The sequence below is a fragment of the Lepidothrix coronata genome, unplaced genomic scaffold (genome assembly GCF_001604755.1).
Source record: "Lepidothrix coronata isolate B3197 unplaced genomic scaffold, Lepidothrix_coronata-1.0 Scaffold121, whole genome shotgun sequence".
Lineage (NCBI taxonomy): Eukaryota > Metazoa > Chordata > Aves > Passeriformes > Pipridae > Lepidothrix > Lepidothrix coronata.
The window spans coordinates 2,620,365-2,640,564 of NW_016690301.1; the positions used below are offsets into that span (position 1 = coordinate 2,620,365).

Genomic DNA, 20,200 nt, shown 5'->3' on the forward strand with positions numbered 1-20,200 from the left:
TGACTCTGCCCATGGAACTCTGCTTTTCCAGCCCGTGCATCTTTTTAACACCAACCACTACAAGATGCTTATTCTGCACCAGCTCTGCGTGGTGCCCGTTGTTATCCATGTTGTGGAATTATCTGCTTCCCAAGAATCCAAACACTTTAATTATGCAGTGGCTGCAGCAGATAATCCTCCCAGCAAGAGAGGCAGTTGCACATCATGGTGGTGGTACACAGTGGATGCCTGTTAGGTTCTGACTGCAGTCATTTATTTAGGCTTTTATCTAAAATGCAGAGGGAAAACCTGCTGTGAGATATCCCATTCCCACTCCCACTGCAGAGTATCTCATTTTTCCTGCTATCAACTGCTGGGATGCTCCTGCTCCTTGGCTACGAGGTTTCTGAGCTAAAAGAAAAGTCTCCAGTGGAGAGAGCAACTCAACACAAACCAAAACCATCTTGGTAATCTGATGTTCTCAAAAAGTCAGTAAAAGAAACTGTTACTTTCCCAGCTACAACTTTGACCTTCATACAAAAGCCCTTCAGGTTCTCTGCTATGTGGCTGCTATAAAATACTTTTTCTATGCTTTCAAGCATTTTAATTTTAGCAAAACATATGGGTGTTAAGACAATGAGGAGTATTTTCCCTTCTGTAGAACATATGTACAAATTAGTAAAAGAAAAGGATGAAGAGTTACCCACACAAACTGTTCTATGTCACCACAGAAAAGACTGAAAATTCAGTATTCCTCATTTTCATCAAATGTTGTAAATGCAATTGAGAATTTTTCTGTGTTCCCCCTTTCTGATTAACTTTGGCCAGCCCGTCATATCATATGAGATTTTCAGGAAATCAAATATATGCAAATTTCTCATATTTAGCATTATTTTGAATGGTTATTTTCATGTTTTTAAACAGCAGCATCACAAAATAATCCTGCTGGTGGTGTATTATGCATTTGCTGCATAATGATCTCTTTTAAAAGGCATAATCTGCTGATTCAATGCAACTTCTTCTGTATTGAAGGGAAGTATTCTGTATTAGGCTGGGAAGTGGTGAGCTCACATGAGCAGTGATTAGACAAGAGGCAGATTCGCAGGTACCTGTAATTACAGGTTATTTTCTTAGCTGCAGAAAAAGCCAGGCTTTCCTAAAAGTAAAGAAATTAGGTATTCGGGAGAAAAAGTCTCACTCACTAAATATCTTCAACATGAATATCTGAAAAATCAGGAGCACCTGGATTGTGTTGAACCATAAAGCAGATTTAGTAAAGGGGTTTCAAGCTTATGGAACAGGGGAAAGGAAAAGCAAAGCCCAAATTGCATTTTACTTTTAAAGTTTTATGGTGAGGTTATGAATAAAATACAGAGCAACTGGAGGAGTGAGGGGAGAAGAAAAAAAAAAAGAAAGGAAAAATATGAGGTTGGTTATCCACACTAATTTCGTGTAATTCTCCAATTTTAATCCTTTGATTTGTCAATAGTCCCTAGAAATACCCATGAAAATATGTTTACCAAAGTATCACCCCTGCACCATTCTTAGATGTAGAGAAACGAACACTAAATGATATGGAAATGATACACAAACATGATATAAATGGTGAATTACTGCTAGCAGGTGAGAAAAAAAAGTCAGTGGAAGAGTGGAGAAGTAATTTCACAATATCAATTCAAACCTCCTTCAGAAATGAAGCCATGGGATTTTATTAGTGTGTGGCATCCTGATATAACCACATTAAATCATTACATTCATCTTTTAAGAACTTGGTTTCAGCTTTGTGTCTTATTCCCAGATTTGATCTGGCACTGAAGACAGCACATGATTTTAATTTTTTCTTTAATTCAGAATGTGTCTACCACAAAAAATTGGCTGTGATACATAAAAAACAAAGGAGACTGAAGTGAGAGGAACCTCACAACATAAGAAAAATTACTGAGAGTACCTTTCAGGCTCAGTTACTTAGAGCTCAAATGAGCTTTCTTATGTTTATTTTCAAGCTATGAAGTCCCTTGAACTCCACAAAACATCACATTTTCAGGAGTTTGAGATAAATACGTATCTAATATGCAGTTCTGACAATGCATTTTGATTCCTAAGTGAGAGCTAAGAAGTCTTTAAAGCATGGTTGAGGGAGATGCTGAAGGAAAAGCTACATACAGAGCTTTTGGCCAAGTCAAGAGATCTCACAGGGAGACTTCACTTGTGTGGCACAAAGAGTTTGCACATTCCTGTTTTTCCCTAGGATTTCATTGGTGCTGCTGTCAAATTAACTCTGACACATTATGGAGTGCAGTATTTTGGATGCTTGGCACAGTGCTCAAGGTAAATTTTCAAACCATGCTAATAAGGAGAATGAATTGTGCATAAACAATTTATAATTGAGACAAGAGTAGAGGGAGAGCAGACATTTGGAAGCAGTTATTCCCTGGCCACGTTAGATTACACTCTGGGTGTACATTGAAAAAGAATGTGGGAAAATGACAATCACTTTATCATTAGAATTCAATATGGATGGTACAAAAAATTATTCTTCAGCCTGTAGTGAAACTGAGGTGACACAAGGGAGAAATATGATTAAATTATACTGCTTTCTTTGCACCACTGGCCATATTTTTCCAGTTACCATGGAAGTGGTATTGCTTCCTAAGTGTTGCCATTATTGTGCTCTTAATAACTAGGTTTCATGTAGCCACAAGGTTTTTAAATATTGTTTCCATCTTGCATTGTCCTTCCTTTCTAAACCAATGATTGCTTGCCGTGTGATTAGGAGATAATTTCTGCTGTTGCTTTGTAAAGATTTTATTATTATCTTTTATCCTGCTTTCTGAGACTTTCTCCTGCTGCTCTCTGTTGGTACTGAGATAGTACCTGTGAGTTTTTAATCTCTTCTGTCACACTGATTGATTGCTTGTCTGATCCCTCTTTTGTGAATTTTTCATCTTCCATCATTAGTTCAGAGTTGCTGATCAGGGTTTCAGTCCTGGACAATGATCAACATTGGGGATTGGGTCTGACCCACTTTTGAATCTTCTCTTTATGTAACGTGCCTTCCTCTGGCTTGGCACACAAGAAGGAAGAGAAAAGGTGACAGAAGCCTACAAGAGAATAATTTGACTTCAGCTGCTTTTCCCTTGTGTTTGTTTTATGTTAAAATACCCATCAGGTATGTTCTGCACAGAGTTTTATGAGGACACTACTAATAAATCAACATAAATTACGTGGGAGTATTATTTTGGCTCTGCTATTCCTGCTCCAGATTTCCTAGAATTGGCATAGTGACCAAACAATGTCTATCAGAACTCAGAGAAGATCTTCAAAAATAATAGTCAGTACATCACCCAGGCTTTGAAAGAACTTCCCTCATATTCCTCATCTGCTCAAGTAGAGGATTCCGTGATGAAAGTGCTGATTGATCAGCTTTGGGGATTGCAAAAAACCCCTGCCAAACTGAAGTTAATGTAACTCCTTCTGCCTTGAATTTGTGGACCAAACTGTGTGATGGAAAAGCACTTGGGGTTTGTGGGAAGGAGTTCTGAGTTGTAAAAACTGTCTTTTCATTGGTTATCTGATGTGATTTAAGAAAAAAAAAAACACAAACCAACATATATGCCAACATTTTAACGGTTTCTTTCAGTAAGAGTTTTCACAACACAGGAAACACATTCTTTTAAGCCTTATATCTGTTTCTGTGTCTGATTATCCAGTAGAAGTTTGTACTTGATTCATTTTTTCCACCTGCCATTACATCAGTGCAGTCACAGCTTTAGCAGGCACATCAAACATGAGGTTGGGTTGATGCTCATAAATACCTGAGTGAATTAATTCAACCTTCACCTCAGTATCTGGGTTACTCACCTCAAAGCTGAAGCAGTGAACTCCCAAATCTTACTCATGTGAACCTGAAAAGACTTTGAAAAGCATCTCACTGGTGTTGGGTTACTGCTTTAAAAAGAATTCACGTCTAAGTGTCTGAGGAAAGGCCTATTTTTCCCATGATTTGGGGAAGGTTTCTGATTCTGTATCTGATATATGCACCTTTTCCAAAATAATTCTGTGGCCCCAGAAGTGTTCTGTGTTTGGAATAAGGTGCAAGAACAGGTTAGATCTGGCAAAACCACCTAAGAACATTCCATGTGAATTTAAGGGTTTGTTTGGTTGAGTTTTGGGGGGGTTTGTTTGTGTTTTGGGGTTTTTTATTGTAATCATCTCTTGTTTTATGCTGCAAGGAGCTGATGCACCAATTCTAACTAGTTTGCTAAAAATAACTTGAAGTTCCAGATCTGCAGTTTAGGTTTATCTCCTATTTACACTTCAAAAGCAAGGACAATGTGCAGACCTATTTTACTGTTAAACAGAGAGACATCATCTTATAAGGAATATCCTTGAAATCCTACTTTGATCCACATGTTGTTTGTGGATACAGAATTCTTCCCTTGCTCCATCTCTGTTTTATTTTATTTGAAGGAGAATCAATTAAGAAATCCTTATTTTGAGGTGACTTATGAATTATTTTTTTGTCTCTCATAAATTATTTCTGTCTGTTACTTGTGGTACCTTTCTAGCCCTGTTTAGAACAGACAACTAAGTGTTTGAAACTAAGTACAGTTGCACAGGATTCTATTAACTGGCCTTTCTTTCAGGCCAGAATTTGTAAAAAATATCTCAGACAGCACAACAAAGTAAAGTAGAAGCAGCAGGAAAATCAGGAAGATAAAGCAGATAAGAGCAGTTGAACCATGGCAATTCTTTGGCTGTCTTAAGCCAAAACCCTGTCTTTTTATACTCAGATTTAGTCCAGAGATTTTGGGCTTTGAAGATCATCCATGAATCTTCAGGCCCAAGAGTTTGGTATGAACTGTACATTAGATGCATCAATCTCCATAAAGTCAGGATGTATCATGGGAGTTATTGAGGGTGAAGGAATTTCAACACTTTCACATCACAGTTATTTAAGGTGATGGGAAATTAATTTCATATTTAGTGTAGAAAAATTATCGTGATTAAATACCCAGAAGAACCTATTCGTAGTCCTGTATGATGATTAAAATTAAAGGAAAACATGAACATTAAATGGAAAAAATCATGAAATGATATTTTCTGTGTGAGAAATTAAGATCCTGTGCTTTGGTCAGTCCAGTTCAGCATAATCTTGCAAAACAAAGCTCTGCAGCAATCCCTGAGCTGAGAGGAAAGGTAAACTCCAATGTTCTGTTACAGAAACAAGGGAAATTCAGTTATTTTACACTGGGACGAGATAATCCCTTTCAGTAGTTTGTCTCAATCACTTCTCCTGCAGTCAGACAGGACAAACTGTGCTCTTCTGAGCTGCTCTGGGACACTCCTACCATCTCTTTTCTACCTCTATCTTCTCCATTATGTCACTTATAGTTGATAACTGATGTTATGAATAATCATAACCAGTCAGTGATTCAATTCTTTAAGTAGGAATATGATGTCAGTAATAATCAACATTATATTTTCCCTTGTTTTCATCAAAATCTCCACCTGTTTTATAAATACCTGTTTAGTTTTATACTTGTGGCCACTTAATTAATGCCCCTTTTTGGTGATAGGGGAGACTGAGGCACACAGGAATGAAATCACTGGGGCAGGACAAATGGCATTGGCAGGAGCCAGGAATAGAATTCAAACCTACTGCCTAAGTGACTTCCAATGACAGGAATAGATACACCCTTTAGGCAAAATACAGATGCATGAAAATGTTTGGAATTTGACAGCCTGGAAATATTGCATGCTCCTGAAAATATGTCATTCCAGTCTGTCAGACAAAAATATCTGTGAGAGGGAAAGGGATATTTACAGAAGGCAGCTTACATAAAATTATAATGCATAGAAACCTGTAAATATTTTTAATATTATCAGGAAATTTTACTGGGCATCAAATAACTCAGTATTTCTCAAATGTCCTTGAGGCTTTTTATGTATGGCTAACATTAAACCACAAGCTCTTCACAAAAACTTTAAGGTAAGACTTACAGGAATATGTTCATATTATAAAATAGATGTGCACTAATAAATTCATGAGTGTGTAAGCTGTGATATTATGATAAGTTACTGTGTCTTTCATGATACTTCCATGCTAAGAGTAAAATATTTAAAAGTGTGAGATTTTTTTTATGCACCATCCCAGAGTCTGCCAAATGGGATATTTAGGTGACATGTTTCATGAGAGGTGTTGGAATAGTGAAAACACACAGAATTTGGGAAGTAAAAAAAAACCTCAGAAACGGAGGACCCTCCTCCTGCTCCAAGCAAAGACTTTGTGAGTGAAGAGAAATGCTCCTCTCTGAGCAGCTGGAGCTGAAGAACTTGTAAATTAAAGGATCCAGAGCAATGTAGTGCTACAAGAAAGATACACCCCTAAAAAAGCCTTGCCCTAAAACTGCTCTTGGGAAGAGTGATGAGGATGATGACACAGAGTAACACGTGGCTGTCTGTGATTCTGCCTCGCCGGGTGGTTTTTTGGGCTGCCTAAAGCAGACCACTCTTTTTAGAATCCCCTTTTTCTGCAACATCTTAAGCTGTTTGTGTCCAGCATCAGGCAGCTTTGAGGAGATAAATGTACCCGTGTGAGCGGAGCGTTAGGAAAGAACGTGTTTGTTTTCTTGTGGGCAGCGTGGGACAGTTTGCAGCAGAAATCACATTTTCCACAATAAGACCTAATCATGTAAAAGGTGGAAGAGCAGGTTCAGTAGTCTGGGAAAGAGCAGGGGGTGCACAGGGCAGTTCTGTGAGTGCACAGAGGTTGTTTAGCAGAGCTGTCACAGCCTGCAAGGGCAGCATTGAGCAAAATCAGATTTCTTGAGCTTGAGGTAATTTGGTGACACGGCTTCTCACAGATCAGCCCCTTAATTCAGCTGGCAGGATTAGCTGAGCTAGTGTGAGTTGAGATCAGTGTGCCCTGGACCACTGAGAGGAAGCTCAGCTGGATGTGTGGGATGATGCAGTGCAGTGACACAGCACCCTTGGAGCTCTGGAACCTCCCAGTGCCAGCCCCTGGGTGTCCCTCTGACCACAGGAACAAAAAGGACTTGGCAGGATGTGACACCATGTATGAATTCCTTTATTTCCTTGATCACATCAGCAATCCAGAGGAATGTCATGTGGATGAAAAGAAAATCTTTAAGTTCTTGCAAGGGGTTTTTTCCTCCTGGAGAACCTCACCCATAACAAGGGGTTTCACTGTGGTCAGTCTGATGCTCTAACGAAGCAGGGAGCTCCTCTGGGTGATTGCTCAGTGGGATTTCCTGGCATAAGCCTGCCAAAAGCTGAACTTTTGCTTTACCTCCCTCATTAAGAAACTGAATTATGCCTTCAGATAATTTTTATTTTTTTTTGGGGTGAGACCAAAATTCCTTTCCCTGCCTGTTCTGTTTCTGTTGTGGCTCAGAGACTGCTGTCTAGGGACGAGCATGACAACAGAGCTGGGAGGGAATAACATGTTTGCTGTGTTCTGCCAGCCCCCAGTGACCCAACAGCATTCCATCATCCTCCCTTCAGTTTTGTCTTTGATGTGTTTAATCACTTTTAAGCCAATATAAAATTTGGGCATTCACGGCATCCTGTAGCAATGAGCTGCAGAGTTGAGCAAGATGAGCATAAGCCTTGGTTTTGCTGACTTTGAATGCACATTCTAATTGTGTTCAGTGCCCTCTGATGCTCCTCTGGGAAAGCTGGGAATGCTCAGCCTCTCATCTCCACAGCACTTTTGATTTTATAGATCCTGCCACCTCCCTCCTCAGTCACCAAGTGTCCCCTGACTAAGGAAACCCATTAAATGGGCTGGATCATTTCTGTGCCACATTTATTTGCTTGTTTTCTTCTCTCTTCTTCCTTTTTGTATCTGTTTATCTTTTTGAGGTGGGGCACCACAAAGAATCTGACCCAAGGACGCAGCATTCCTTTGACAATAACACATGGATATCCTGCAGTCTCTTAATCTAAGAGTTCTAATTATAGAATTATTGTTTTCTCTGGTGTTACTTGTGGGTTTCTGAACCTGGCTGTTATTAGATCTTTTTCCAGATTGAGAATGGCTAGTTGACAGCCAGTCACTGTATTTGAACACTTAGGATTGTTTTTTCCTTGTCTTCACCTTTCAGATTGCATCTGTTTGCCCCCACAGGTTTTGCTATAGAAATATTTCTTCTTAATAGTTTTAAAAAATGTACTCTGCTATGAAGCAGAGGCAAATGGATCACTTTCAGTCAATTTACAATTTTGAAAACAACTGAATTATTAAAATAAACTTTATAAATATTTAGAGATACAATTGATTTTTGTTTTACAAATGTCCTGTGGGGAGTCAGACAAAGAAATTAGCTTTAGAAGCATGGCTTAATCATGCTGTATTAATCAAGAGCTTAAATAGGTGCTAGAGGGGTAATGATCATGCTCTTCCTCTTGGAGGAAATAACTGTCTGAGATTCGAATGTGTTTTTATAATCAGCCTGAGGAGGAAGGTGGGCAGAGGTGTCGTCCTGCCCTCACCACCTGTGAGAAAGCTGAAAAGCTGCCCCTTTATGTCTTTAAACTGGGAAAAATGCAGTGGCAGCTCCTAACTAATCATGTGAGCACAGGAACTCTTTGAGCTGTCAAACCCACGGGGAGGAGGCAACGACACCCTTGTAAATGATTTGGTTTTGTCAGCAGAGAACAATGTGTTTGAAAGAATTGCTCTGTTGTCTCAGGAATGCAGTGTGGTGTGAAGCAGAGGGAAGAAATTCTATTGTCTGACTTCTGCAACAGAGGTAGAGAAACTTTGTGACAACTGTGTGTGTCATTTTTTCTGTATGGGTGACAGGCTATAAATCCTGTGCCATAGCACAGAGTGGCACCATGTGGGAACTTGGGTGCTAAATGTGCTTCCACCAACAACCCCTGTGTTTGGAATCGACCCCCAGGGGTTACACTCATTTATCTGCGTCATTGCTTTGCTTTTCCAGGGTGTTCTTGAGAGCCATCAACAAATTTGCGGAGACGATGAACCAGAAATTTTTGGAGAACATGAATTTTGAAGTCCAAGTAAGTATTGAGGGTTCTTAGCTGGGTCCAGGTTGTATGTGCAGGTCTGCAGAGCCCTGTCTGGTCCTGTGCATCAGCACCAGGTGGGCTCTTGGTTTGAGTGGGGCAGGATTAGGCCACCTTTGATAGGACATGGGAATCATGCTTTGATTATTTATGATAAGGAACCAAAACAGAGTATTTTGTCCTGTGATTCTGTCGGGACTGGCAAGCAGAAAACTCATTTTTTGTCTTAGCCAGCCATGTGCACTCACAAAGTCAGTCTTGGATACAGTGCATGGAGCCTTTACAATGTCAGTATATAGGACACAAAAAGCCTAGCTTTGTTTGACTTCTGGAGTATTTAACACTTAGAATTCATTTTTAACTTGTAGTCTTCCCTGAAAAGTCTACCTTTATTTCTTTATTTCTATTAGTTTCATCTGAAATAATTTTTAATTAAGTTTCAGGCTTTTTTAAGTTGCTCAGAATCATTCCTTGTAACTTAAACATTGGGCCGTGCATTTTACCACGTTTGGTTTCCTTTAGATAAAAATGTCTGTAGTTTTCCCATTCGTGAAGTTGTTATTAAAATGTAAATACAGTTTTTGGTTCAGGATTTGTCACTATAGAAATAGATAGAGAATACACTGAGAAGGTATAGTTTGAAAAGTGATTCTGTTGCACTCTTACTATAAAGTTCAAGGCTTCGCCTTCTTGATTTCTTGGGGTTCATATTTTACAGTTAATCTCACAACTTGCAATTTGTTTTAGGTGATTCCCCTGTGCTGCACATGATTGTTCAGGCTCATTGTACTGAAAACTGTTTGGGGTTGGTCTCTTGGTCCTCAAGACAAAACCCCTTGGTCACAAATAGCTACAGAGCAGCCACACCAGGGGTTACACAGGAAGGGTTTAAAAGACAATAGTAAAAAGAAAGGTAAAACATTCAGCTCACACTCAGTTACACTATTCCCAAGTATGAAATGTAGGGCTTTTTCCTCACTTATTTCATTAAAAAATTCATACCTTCAAAATGGGTGACTTTGCAAAGATATATATATATATATATATGTATAATGTTAATTAAGATTTTTGAATCATAGGGAAAGATGTTTCTCCTGACAAACTTAACACTCATTTTTAGTAAATACCCCTGTTGGAAACCCTCGCATCCTTGATGTAATCTCTCTCGGGCTCTATCACTTTATTAACTGATTTATAAGCTATGATTTCTGTAGCCCTGGATCACTTTTTCCTGAACAATGGGTTGGTAATTTTTACAAGCAGATATCAGAGGTCTGAAGGACATCACCGTGTGCAGGCTGCCAAAACCACACAGCCTTTAAAGAACACGTGTCTGCCAAAGTTTTGTTAAGCTGTGCTCTGCCTCTCTCAAATGGGAGAGCAGCAGTTTAATGGGCAGCTTTTATTCCAGCTCCTTCCCGGGGCAGTTCTGTGTGTTCCAAAGTGTTGTCAAACAACCAGGGCTGTTGTAGTTCAACACTGCACCTTGCAGTTCAAGGGGATGCATTAATGCTCGTTTATTCATGACTTGTCAAATAGCTGGAGGCTCTGAGTAAGCTAAAGAACGTTAGAGTAAATAAGGAGAGCCTTGTAAAGAATTGTAGTACCCTCATAGTCTTCACAGGAGACTTAAAATCACAGTTCTTCTGTGAATAAAAGCTCTACAAACCTTCCAACAGTTCCCTAAATATACCTCTTTAAAAAGCTGCTACTGGACTAAAGAGGGTCTGAACAGTGCAAAGCATATTGTCTTATTTTCTTAACTATGAATTAAAATTTGATTTCCCACTCTCTATTTTTTTATATTAGTACATCTTAGCTGTAAGCAAACACAAGCAGTGGCTAACTCAAAAGGCTCACAAAAATAGTAAAAATAAACAGCTGTTTCTTCTAAGTTATTTAGTTTTAAGTCACAACTAAATGTATTCCAGTATATGAAAGAGATCATTCCTGAAGTGAAGGCCTCACATATTGAGGATGCCATATATCCTGGAAATCAGTTTATCATTTCTTATGCTGTTCAGAGGTTCCAAAAAGTCATTTCTGGCTAACTTTGCTCAATAACTGTGCTAACTACATGTGCTTTGCAATTTTGCACACTTGCAGGAAGTTTACAAGTGTCATTTTTCTCCAGAATCAAACCAATATCCAGCTGAAATGTGTTATGGCTGCTGGTCTCCAGGGGCTGAGCTTGCTTTCACTATAATATTTCAGAAAAAAAACCCCAAAACTGTCATCTTGTCTGTTTTTAGGATATGCTTGATTTTCTTTTGCATTTACAGTGATTTGTCAGAAATTCAAAAGGCTTACAAAGACTTCATGTTTCTCCTACATTACCAAAAAAAAACCCTGGGCAAAGATATCTGTAGGGCAATGGCTGCAGGGTGGCCTTAATGTCTTGGTTTCAGAGGTGTGTGAAGGAGGAGGCAGCAGCCTTTATTGAGGGATGATTTTTCAGGATAATTACCAAACCTCCTCTTTGTGAGATGCCTGGAAATTTCCTACTAAATCAATTCCTAATTTTCTGATTGAGCACGTGTCCAAAGCATCTTGGAATGTTAGTGTGGGGTTAAGGGAGAACAAAATGGGTCTCATAAGGATACTTCTTTACGTTTTTAAAATCTGTTTCTCTCTGGTTTTACCTTTGAGAGACTATTTGGCCTCACCGAGTTCTAAAGTCAGTTCTGGTACTTCAAAGCTTGCAAGTCCTTAATTTGAACATGCTATTGAAATACAAAGGATCCTTTTTTTTTCAGCCATTTTGGGGTAATCTGAGGACAAAAGGAAATATATTTTATAAATCAGGTTATTGAGTTTATAGTGTGTGTCTCTGACAGAGGTGGCACTGTACTTGGAGCTATTAATTGAATAAATAGACCAGTATCTTTAGTAATAAGGCTTCATTTTTCTCTCCATAATCTAGAATGATTTGAGAAATTTTCCATTTTATTATTATTGGTGATGATGATGAAATATAAATTATAATTGACACATGCCAAGTGAGTGCCCTGCACCTCAAAAAACACATCTTCTCAGGGGCTGAGAACTCCTCACTGGCCAAAATAATAATGTAAAATATTTGGTAAGAGAGGAAAGGAGGCCTTTCAGGGCATAAATAACATTTATCCTGATGCAAAAGGCCCTAAATGAGGATGATATTGAGTTGGTGTGTTTACAGCAGGGCCAGCTTTGAAATGATCAGCTCTGCTCGGGAGAGCTTTGGTTGGACCTCAGAGGGTGGAATAAAATACACATTATAGACAATAATTCCTTTAGGAAATGTCTGTGGTTCCATGTGTGGTTTTGTGTGTCAGTCTCTGTTTTTCCTGGTTATTTGCACACTAGGATTTTCCAGGCTATAAAGGACAGAGGTCACTCCTGTTTTTGATGGAACATCATATTTCCAGCGTGGGTTCCCAACCCAGGGTTGTGTTACACCATACAAAATGAAGAGCTCTGTTACAAGTTTTGTTTCAATCCTTTAAACTACCACTAAATATATTTACCACTGCCTTTCTATCTCTCTATAATACCTACCATTATTTTTCTGAAGCTGTTGCTGACTGCTTAGAAGCTTTTGAAAATAGTATTTCCTTCCTTAAAGTCATGTTTCCTAGTGAAGTTTCTCTTTTCCCATTCCATCTTTAGCGTGTGAGAAATACTTTGATTGTCTGGAGAACAAGTAATTTGCTTTGAGGAACAAAGTGAGAGAAGGAAGTGAGGGAGGGTTTCATCTTCTCCAAGCACATGACATCAGTAGTCATTTAGGGATGTATTTTGTCCTTCTTTCATGTAGAGAGCTCTTCACAAATCATATTGGAATTTCTTACAAATGCTGGTTGAATTAGAATCCAAAGAGGAGACAGTAGATGCTTTCTGAAGTGGTGCTCAAATGCAGTGTAATTGCAGTGGTGCCTTTAGCTCCAAGTTAAGATTCACCAGTGTTAATGTGTCTCCCCAGTCCTGCCTTGGTTCGGGGTTTAATGTTGTTGGCTAATGAATCTCCTGTGGATCTTTTTTTAGCAATATTTATTCAGCTGCTCTGTTATTAAAAGCAAATGTGTAGTAGTGGTTATTAAAATTCATCTTTCTTGCTTTTCTGCTAATTGCATAATACTAATGATGTGCATCTTTGCACAATATAGAAATCTCATATTGCTTGCATAGTTTGGTTTCATAAATTATTCTGCATTATGCATCATTTAATATTATTCCTGCTTTCCTCAAAATTATTATAATTTCCTTATATTCAATTTACAGCTGTGGAACAACTACTTTCATTTGGCTGTGGCTTTTATTACCCAAGATTCACTGCAACTGGAAAACTTCTCCCATGCAAAATACAACAAAATCCAGAACAAGTAAGCAAAAATGTGTATTTAATTTGTATCTTTAAGTTTGTAGGAAAATGATAAGAAAGGTAATGATAAAAGTACCTTTTGTATTTCTTTTTTCCTAGATATGGAGATATGAGGCGTTTAATTGGCTTTGCCATCCGTGACATGTGGTACAAACTTGGTGAGTACTTGGACCACTGAATCTGTGTCTTATTTCTTGATTTATTGAAAAATGAAGTGCTTTTGTAAATATTTCTGCTGTTTGAAGGTAACATATGTTTTCACTCCTGTGATTAAGCTTGGAACTGTCATGAGAGACCATTTGACTACTGCCAGTTTTTTATCTCTCAGAGAACAACCTTCTCTCAGATTTCAAACGTGGCTGAAATCAGACTTCAGAAACCTTATTTTGTGGAAATTGAGACTGGATAGATTTTCCCTGGGAAGGTTCCTGCTCAGCCTGAACCCACAGTTCCCGAATTTAGGGGACTCAGACTTGGAATCTGTTTAGATTAAAATTCCAAAGTGTTTTTCTGTTTCCTGTCCAGCCACATTCTGCTGCTCCTCCTTTGAGAGTTTCTCATCAACTCCTTTGGGATCGTTTCTTATTAACTGAACTTCTGTAGAATATTGGCTTTATCCTGGAAAACTTTTGTGTGGCAATTGTGTGGAAAATCAATGTGGCACTCACGAGAGAGGAACATCAGACTCAGAATACTCAGTTATGGAACAAGTCTTGTCACAATTGCTTATGAGAATATATTTATCTCCCGAGAAGCTTCAGGCAGTATTGACGTTCTTGCACAGGTTATTGAGTTTGCTGCTGCTCTGCTCCACACCAGAGCAGAGTTTCAAGAACATCTTGGACCTGGCTGAGGTTTTTTTGCAGATTTGGGTGTCTGTTGGCAGCTGATCCGACAGTTGTGCTACAAGAGAATTCTGTGGGGTTTTAGGAGTCGATGACTGCAGGTGGCAAATGGGGGTCGGAAGCATAATGGGCACAATTTCAAGGACTGTTCAGTCATTATCTGCAGGAAACATTCAGATACCAGCGTGGGGTAGGACATTTCTTCCTGCTGGATGAATAACAAGAAATGGTGTTGGTGGCTGATGTGGTCAATTTAAATGGCACCTTGCTCCATGTACACAGTACCAAAGAAATGGATGACAAGGAAGCAGCTGTGGGACAAGGGGACAAATGCTGAGTGGTCTGGGCAAGCATATGGAGGGTGAGCCCACCCTGCTAGGGAGCACTGGCAGAGGCCCTGGAGCGTGGAGCCAGAAGGGAAGAACAGTTATAGTTTAGTAGAAAGTAAATCTCTCAGTTTTACTTAGTAGGAAAAGCCTTCTTGAAGCCAGGAGAAAATGAGTTTGTTGTTCTTTGAAGTGCCCTGGGATGAGTCAGGCTGCGAGTCTGGCTCAGGAGGGGTGGGAAGAGCCTCATCTCTGAGTGCTGGAGGGATCTGTCACCTGTAGCCAAAGGAGAAAGGACCCTCAAGAATCAAGAGCCCAACCCCAAACCAACCCCAAACAAATGTGGGGGCTGGTCCTGCTTACATGTGGGAGTGGTCAGACCTTCTCAGCCTTGTCAAGCTTAATTAGTTTCTGTAAAAGCCACAGAAAAAGATAGACCAGCCCAACCTGTACACTACTGAATTGTGGAGCACAAAGGAAAACTGGGAGAGTTCTACAATGGAATTGCTAAGAACTAATGACTTGTGCTTTTTAAAATCTCACAGTTCCAAGCTGGCTCACAATCACCAAGCAGGTGATTGTCATCTGGTTTCAGAAAGAGAAATACACTTGAATTGACAAGTTTCCAGACAATCTTGTGGCTGATCACTTCTATTTACTGCAATTTTGATGCATTGCTTGGTTTGGTTTATTGGTTGTGATGTCTGATGTTATTCAGAAGCGAAAGCAAGTAATGGTTTTCTCCTTCATAAGCCAGAAAGGTTATAGAGCGTGCCATTACTGTGTGAATCTCTCCTACTGATAGAATTTGGGGAGTTCTCAGGTTTGTTTATTACTTTATACTCTAAATATTTATAAGGAGATGTCAAAAGCTGAAAAACTGAAGTGTTCACTGAAAAATGTCAACTCAGCTGGTGTACATGCCCATTCCTGGCACTGAATTCTGCCCCTTTGGAAGGAGACAGTGTCCATTCACACCCTCCCAGCCTTTGAGAAGGAGCAGACGGGAGTGACTGAGCTGTAAGACTTCACCAACACAAGTGGCTTAAACAGTGCTTTAAATGATTGCATGTCCTACATGCTTTCCTAAAAGTATTTCTTTTCACCTCAAATATCCAATGTGTGGTTTTGCTCCAGGCCAGAACAAAATCTGCTTTATTCCTGGGATGGTTGGGCCCATCTTGGAAATGACTCTTATTCCAGAAGTCGAACTCCGAAAGGCCACGATCCCAATTTTCTTTGACATGATGCTGTGTGAATATCAGAGGACAGCAGAATTCAAAAAGGTAATTAAAAACACTCTGTGTGAAAAGGCATTAAAATATCATGTGCTCAGTATTTCTGGTTAAATGTGTGTCATGTGGGCTTTTCTGCTCCCAGAAAGTCAAATCCTGAGTATTAAGAACCAAAGGAATGTCTTTGTGCAGCAAGTGTGGGCTCTCCAGAGTGATTTAGTTGGACTCAAGTATAACTTTTGTTGCAATGACAGCAATAAGACACTGCAATAGGGGCCCAGAGAGGTTGCAGGATCTTAATCCAAATTTTCAGAGTTTTACTGAAAAAGCTTCTGAAAAACAAGACTTACATTTGTTAAGTAGGAGGTAGAATTAAATGACCTCTGGGGATCCTCTATAATCTAAATTTTTCCTTATGCCCCTTCCTTGTGAGATATTGATAAGCCAAAATGTTCAGTATTTAGTACAGCATATGTCACAGAAGCAGCAATGAATAATTAATTCCATATTATCACATTTCCCAGGGAACTCTAACTTTTCTAAGTATTTATTGTGAGAAAAATAACCACTGTGAAGAACTGACACTCCTGAAGTGTTCTCTGCAGTCATTTTGAAAAGAAAAAAGAATGTTTAAATCACAAGTATGAAATATTTCTTATTGATGGAATAGAAATAGGGATGGCGGGAGAGGGCACTTGGAATTTTAATCTAAATCTCCTGTCATCGCTTGCTGTGCCTACCTGGGCAGTGAGTACCCATTGGTTTCTTCCCTATCTGACATTCTCATCAGGCTCTTTGGGCATGGACTCACCTTATTCTGTGTTTGCAGAGTAAATTTTCCCAGTACGTTTTCAATTGAATATTCAGGCTTTGTAGTTACGCAAATAATCAACTCAAACCGGTCTGTGTAAGGGTAAGTGACAAACAAAAAGGCATCATTTCAGACACATGTAAATATAAATATCTCGTGTACCCAGCTATGTTTAATACTTTAAATCATTCGGGGCATTTCTGTGTCAACCGAGCGGGGAACAAATGAGCAGATGGAATTTCCATTTTGGTCCGTGTTCCACAGTGCAGAGCTTTTGGTTCAAAGCCAAGATTAAAAACCACTTTGCCTCTGTGCATCTGTTCCCTCCGTGTCCTGGTAGTCCTATATTTGCTGTCTTAAAAATGTTTTCCTGCTCGTGGCTTATACCTCGTCCCCCGGGAGAGACCCAGGGATCTGTGCAGAGCAGAAATCCCGGGAACTCATCAGTCAAACTGCCCCATTAACAGGAGCAGCAGCTTGGGAGCCTCGGAGGTGCCAGACATTTCAGTGACCCTTATATCACCTCTCAGGCCAGTAGAAATAAGTTTCAGGTGGTATTTTACAGTGCCAAGGAACAAGGACATTTTACTGCAGTTTAAGAGCAAAGAGATAGTTTTTATCATTAACTATTTCATAATCTCATTAGCTTCTAATGTTCTGCTTTAGGAATTGCAAATCATTTACTGGCCAGGAATGGTGAGTTTTATTCTCTCCTTTCCCATGGATGAGATAATTAAGATAATAAACTTGACTCTGTAAGTTTAGCCCTTCTGGTAAGTTTTTAAAAACATATATTTTAAAGGAAAAGCACATTAAGATTTATGGTTTAGAATTCTTGTTATCTTCATTAAAATGAGCAAATAATTAATATGAATGGATGATTATTGGATGCACAAACACACAAACTCTAGCTTTTGCTAGTGCACAATTTGTATATGCAAATTGACATTTAGAGCATAAAGGATATTTTTTGAAAGCTTTAGTGTAAAATTTTGAGAATGACAACATGTCATTTGCAGAGTGCCTGTGGCAGTCAGGAGCCCAGAATGACATTCAGTTAAAACACAATTTTGCAGAATTTTAAAAATAAATAATTTATTTCTAATCTAATCTTCTCTAATGAGAGAGAGGGGGAAAAAATTTCACAAACAGAAACATCTTTATGAGCTGAGCCTGTACCAGCACTGGAACCAGAGCTTGTCTGGTGCCTCCCACATGATTTAATAACCTTTCCCAAAATGACTGTTTCTGTTAATGTTTCATGGGCCTGTGCTGGGCCAGCACCAGGACAGGGCTCTATTTTTTGGGGGGGAACACAGAGAAAAGCAAAATTCCACCTGTGGTTATCTCAAGAATGACATGTTATACAAATACATTTAACAGGTCAGAATCCATACGTAGGTGTTTGACACAGTCAGACGTTTTCTTTCAATCCCTTCTTCTGCTTTGCACATGTAGCTTCCATTCACTCCAAGCAGTGTTATGTAAGTTTATAATTTTAACTTTAATTGAAGATGTAGGGAGGGAGTCATTATTACCTGCTAATTTTAGCCATCAAGGCTCTGTCTGTCATGAGCTCAGAGAGTGAGGAATCTTGGAAAGGCAGTTTATCCAAGTTATTTTCTGTGTCTGTGGATAGAATTAGTCCTGCAAATATATCCCTTTCTCCTTCATTGTGCATGTGTTGGACACGTGGTGCTAAAGGAGTCCCATCCTCCAAATGTTGGTGACCCACCTTTCCCGGAAGGATCAGGGTGTGCATTTTATTAAGGCTTCAGAAAGCAAAACACATCTCATCAAGCAACCTCGTGCTCTTTGTTCTCAATGCAATCTGAGGCCAAGAGCTTTAAAATGATTGCTTTAAAAAAAAACCAAACAAACAAGCAAATGAAAAAAATCAAACTTATAAAAAATTAGCTCTTTGCAGAGTAAATGAAAATATCATTGAAATAAACAAGGATTTGAGTTAAGTCACAGATTTAACTTTGCTTAGAAGAGATTAATTCATCCGTGTTTATATTTTTGTTCAAATAATCGCTCTGTTTGTGTTTGGGTTTTTCAGTTGAGGATGTCTCGTGGGTTCTGCCAGTTGCTGGAGCCATCTGGGGAAGTTTTGTGCGTTTGCTTTCCTTCCTGACTGCTGTGGGACTGTCAGGAAACAGTGCTGGCTGGGGGGGGTGTTCTGGGACTCACAGATTTGTTGGAGGACAGATGCTCATTCCTAGTGCTCCTGGTGCAGTGCCCTGTCCCTCTGAGCTCAGAGCTCTCACGAAGTTACTAAACGAGTATTTTACCTCAGCAAGCCCCCCTGGTGCCTGTGATTTATCATTGCTGTAAATAGCTTTATTTCTGGCTCCCAGTTCTTGAAACTTGGTTATGCGGAAAGATTTCAGCAGGACGTGAGATCATCCCAGCAGCAAATTTGTGTGGCCTGGTGGCTTCCATGTGGAAAACATGGACTTGCTCTTGATTTGGTATTGAGGTGTGCTCAGAGCTCTGCAGATTCCTTGGATCTATTAGACAGACAAGCAGGTGGGTTTAAAGCTCAGTTGGCGCCAATGACACTTAGGCAAGCCCTGTTTAAGTTAGAGGAGTGTTTAATTCCAGGGCTTAATTTTGGCAGAGAAACACTAAAACTCCATTCTATATTTCTGCCAGCTTTTTTTACTTGTTTTGATCCAAGCAACTGATTCTTTTTTTTTGCAGCTTGTTGAGAAACTGCAGGAAAGATGCTTAGGAAGAGTTTTTTTGTTCAGATCCAGCAAAGTAAAATTATTGCCTCTTCGAGAAGTAATCAATTCTCTACCTACTGAATAAGTACTAGGAAGGATTTAAGAGGTGGACAGTTTTTAACTGGTGCTTGACTTGCACTAAATTCACAGATTTCTGTCTTACTGCAGTAAATCCACAGACTTCAAGTCTAGAAAATGGATGGATTGGGTGTTTTTGTTTAATATTTCCTTGTCCTGAAACTGCCATGCACTTATGTTACCCACGTTACTAATACATATATAAACACTGATACACATACTGCTCACACATAGGAATTAATTCAGAGCCCTTTAAACCTCTTTTTCTGTCTGCACGAGACAGAATAATTTTATTTTTCCTGTTAAGCTATTTTTTCAATGATAGCTCTTTATTCTCTAGTATTAGTACAGTATGTACTGTTCCACAGACAATCTTTAATTTGTATTCTAATTACAGAGACAGAACTAAAATTGGAGCAGCAAAACCAAGAGTTGAAAAACAAACCAAAAATCCTTTTGGGCTCTACAGAAAAAATAAGGCCCCCTCTTATTTGACCCTTCTATAAGAAATAATTAAGAAATAGTGCTAATGTAGAAGTCTTTCTACTCGAATCAGAAAATGGGCTTGATGTTACTACTGAACAATTTATAGTTTTCTCTGAGAACATTATGGGAAGTGGTTCTTAAATGGACACTCAGAGATCTGAAGTCATGAGGTCTCTTAAGGAGCAGTGGGGAGTTCAGTGCACCACATTTACTGCTGATTTCTGCTCAAATGCTGGATTGCTCAGTGCTGCTGTTGATGTTCCTCGTGTACATACTCTACAGGTCTCCAAA

At 39.2% G+C, this 20,200-nt stretch overlaps 1 protein-coding gene across 1 annotated transcript in view; it reads left to right on the forward strand.

Annotated features, from left to right (window-relative positions):
• DOCK2 (dedicator of cytokinesis 2) overlaps positions 1-20,200 on the forward strand; it is a 169,284-nt gene that overhangs the window by 115,057 nt on the left and 34,027 nt on the right. The window contains exons 30-33 of the mRNA XM_017825591.1: positions 8,952-9,030; positions 13,297-13,397; positions 13,496-13,554; positions 15,705-15,853. Coding sequence (XP_017681080.1) covers positions 8,952-9,030; positions 13,297-13,397; positions 13,496-13,554; positions 15,705-15,853 — 388 coding nt within the window. The remainder of the gene's footprint in view (positions 1-8,951; positions 9,031-13,296; positions 13,398-13,495; positions 13,555-15,704; positions 15,854-20,200) is intronic.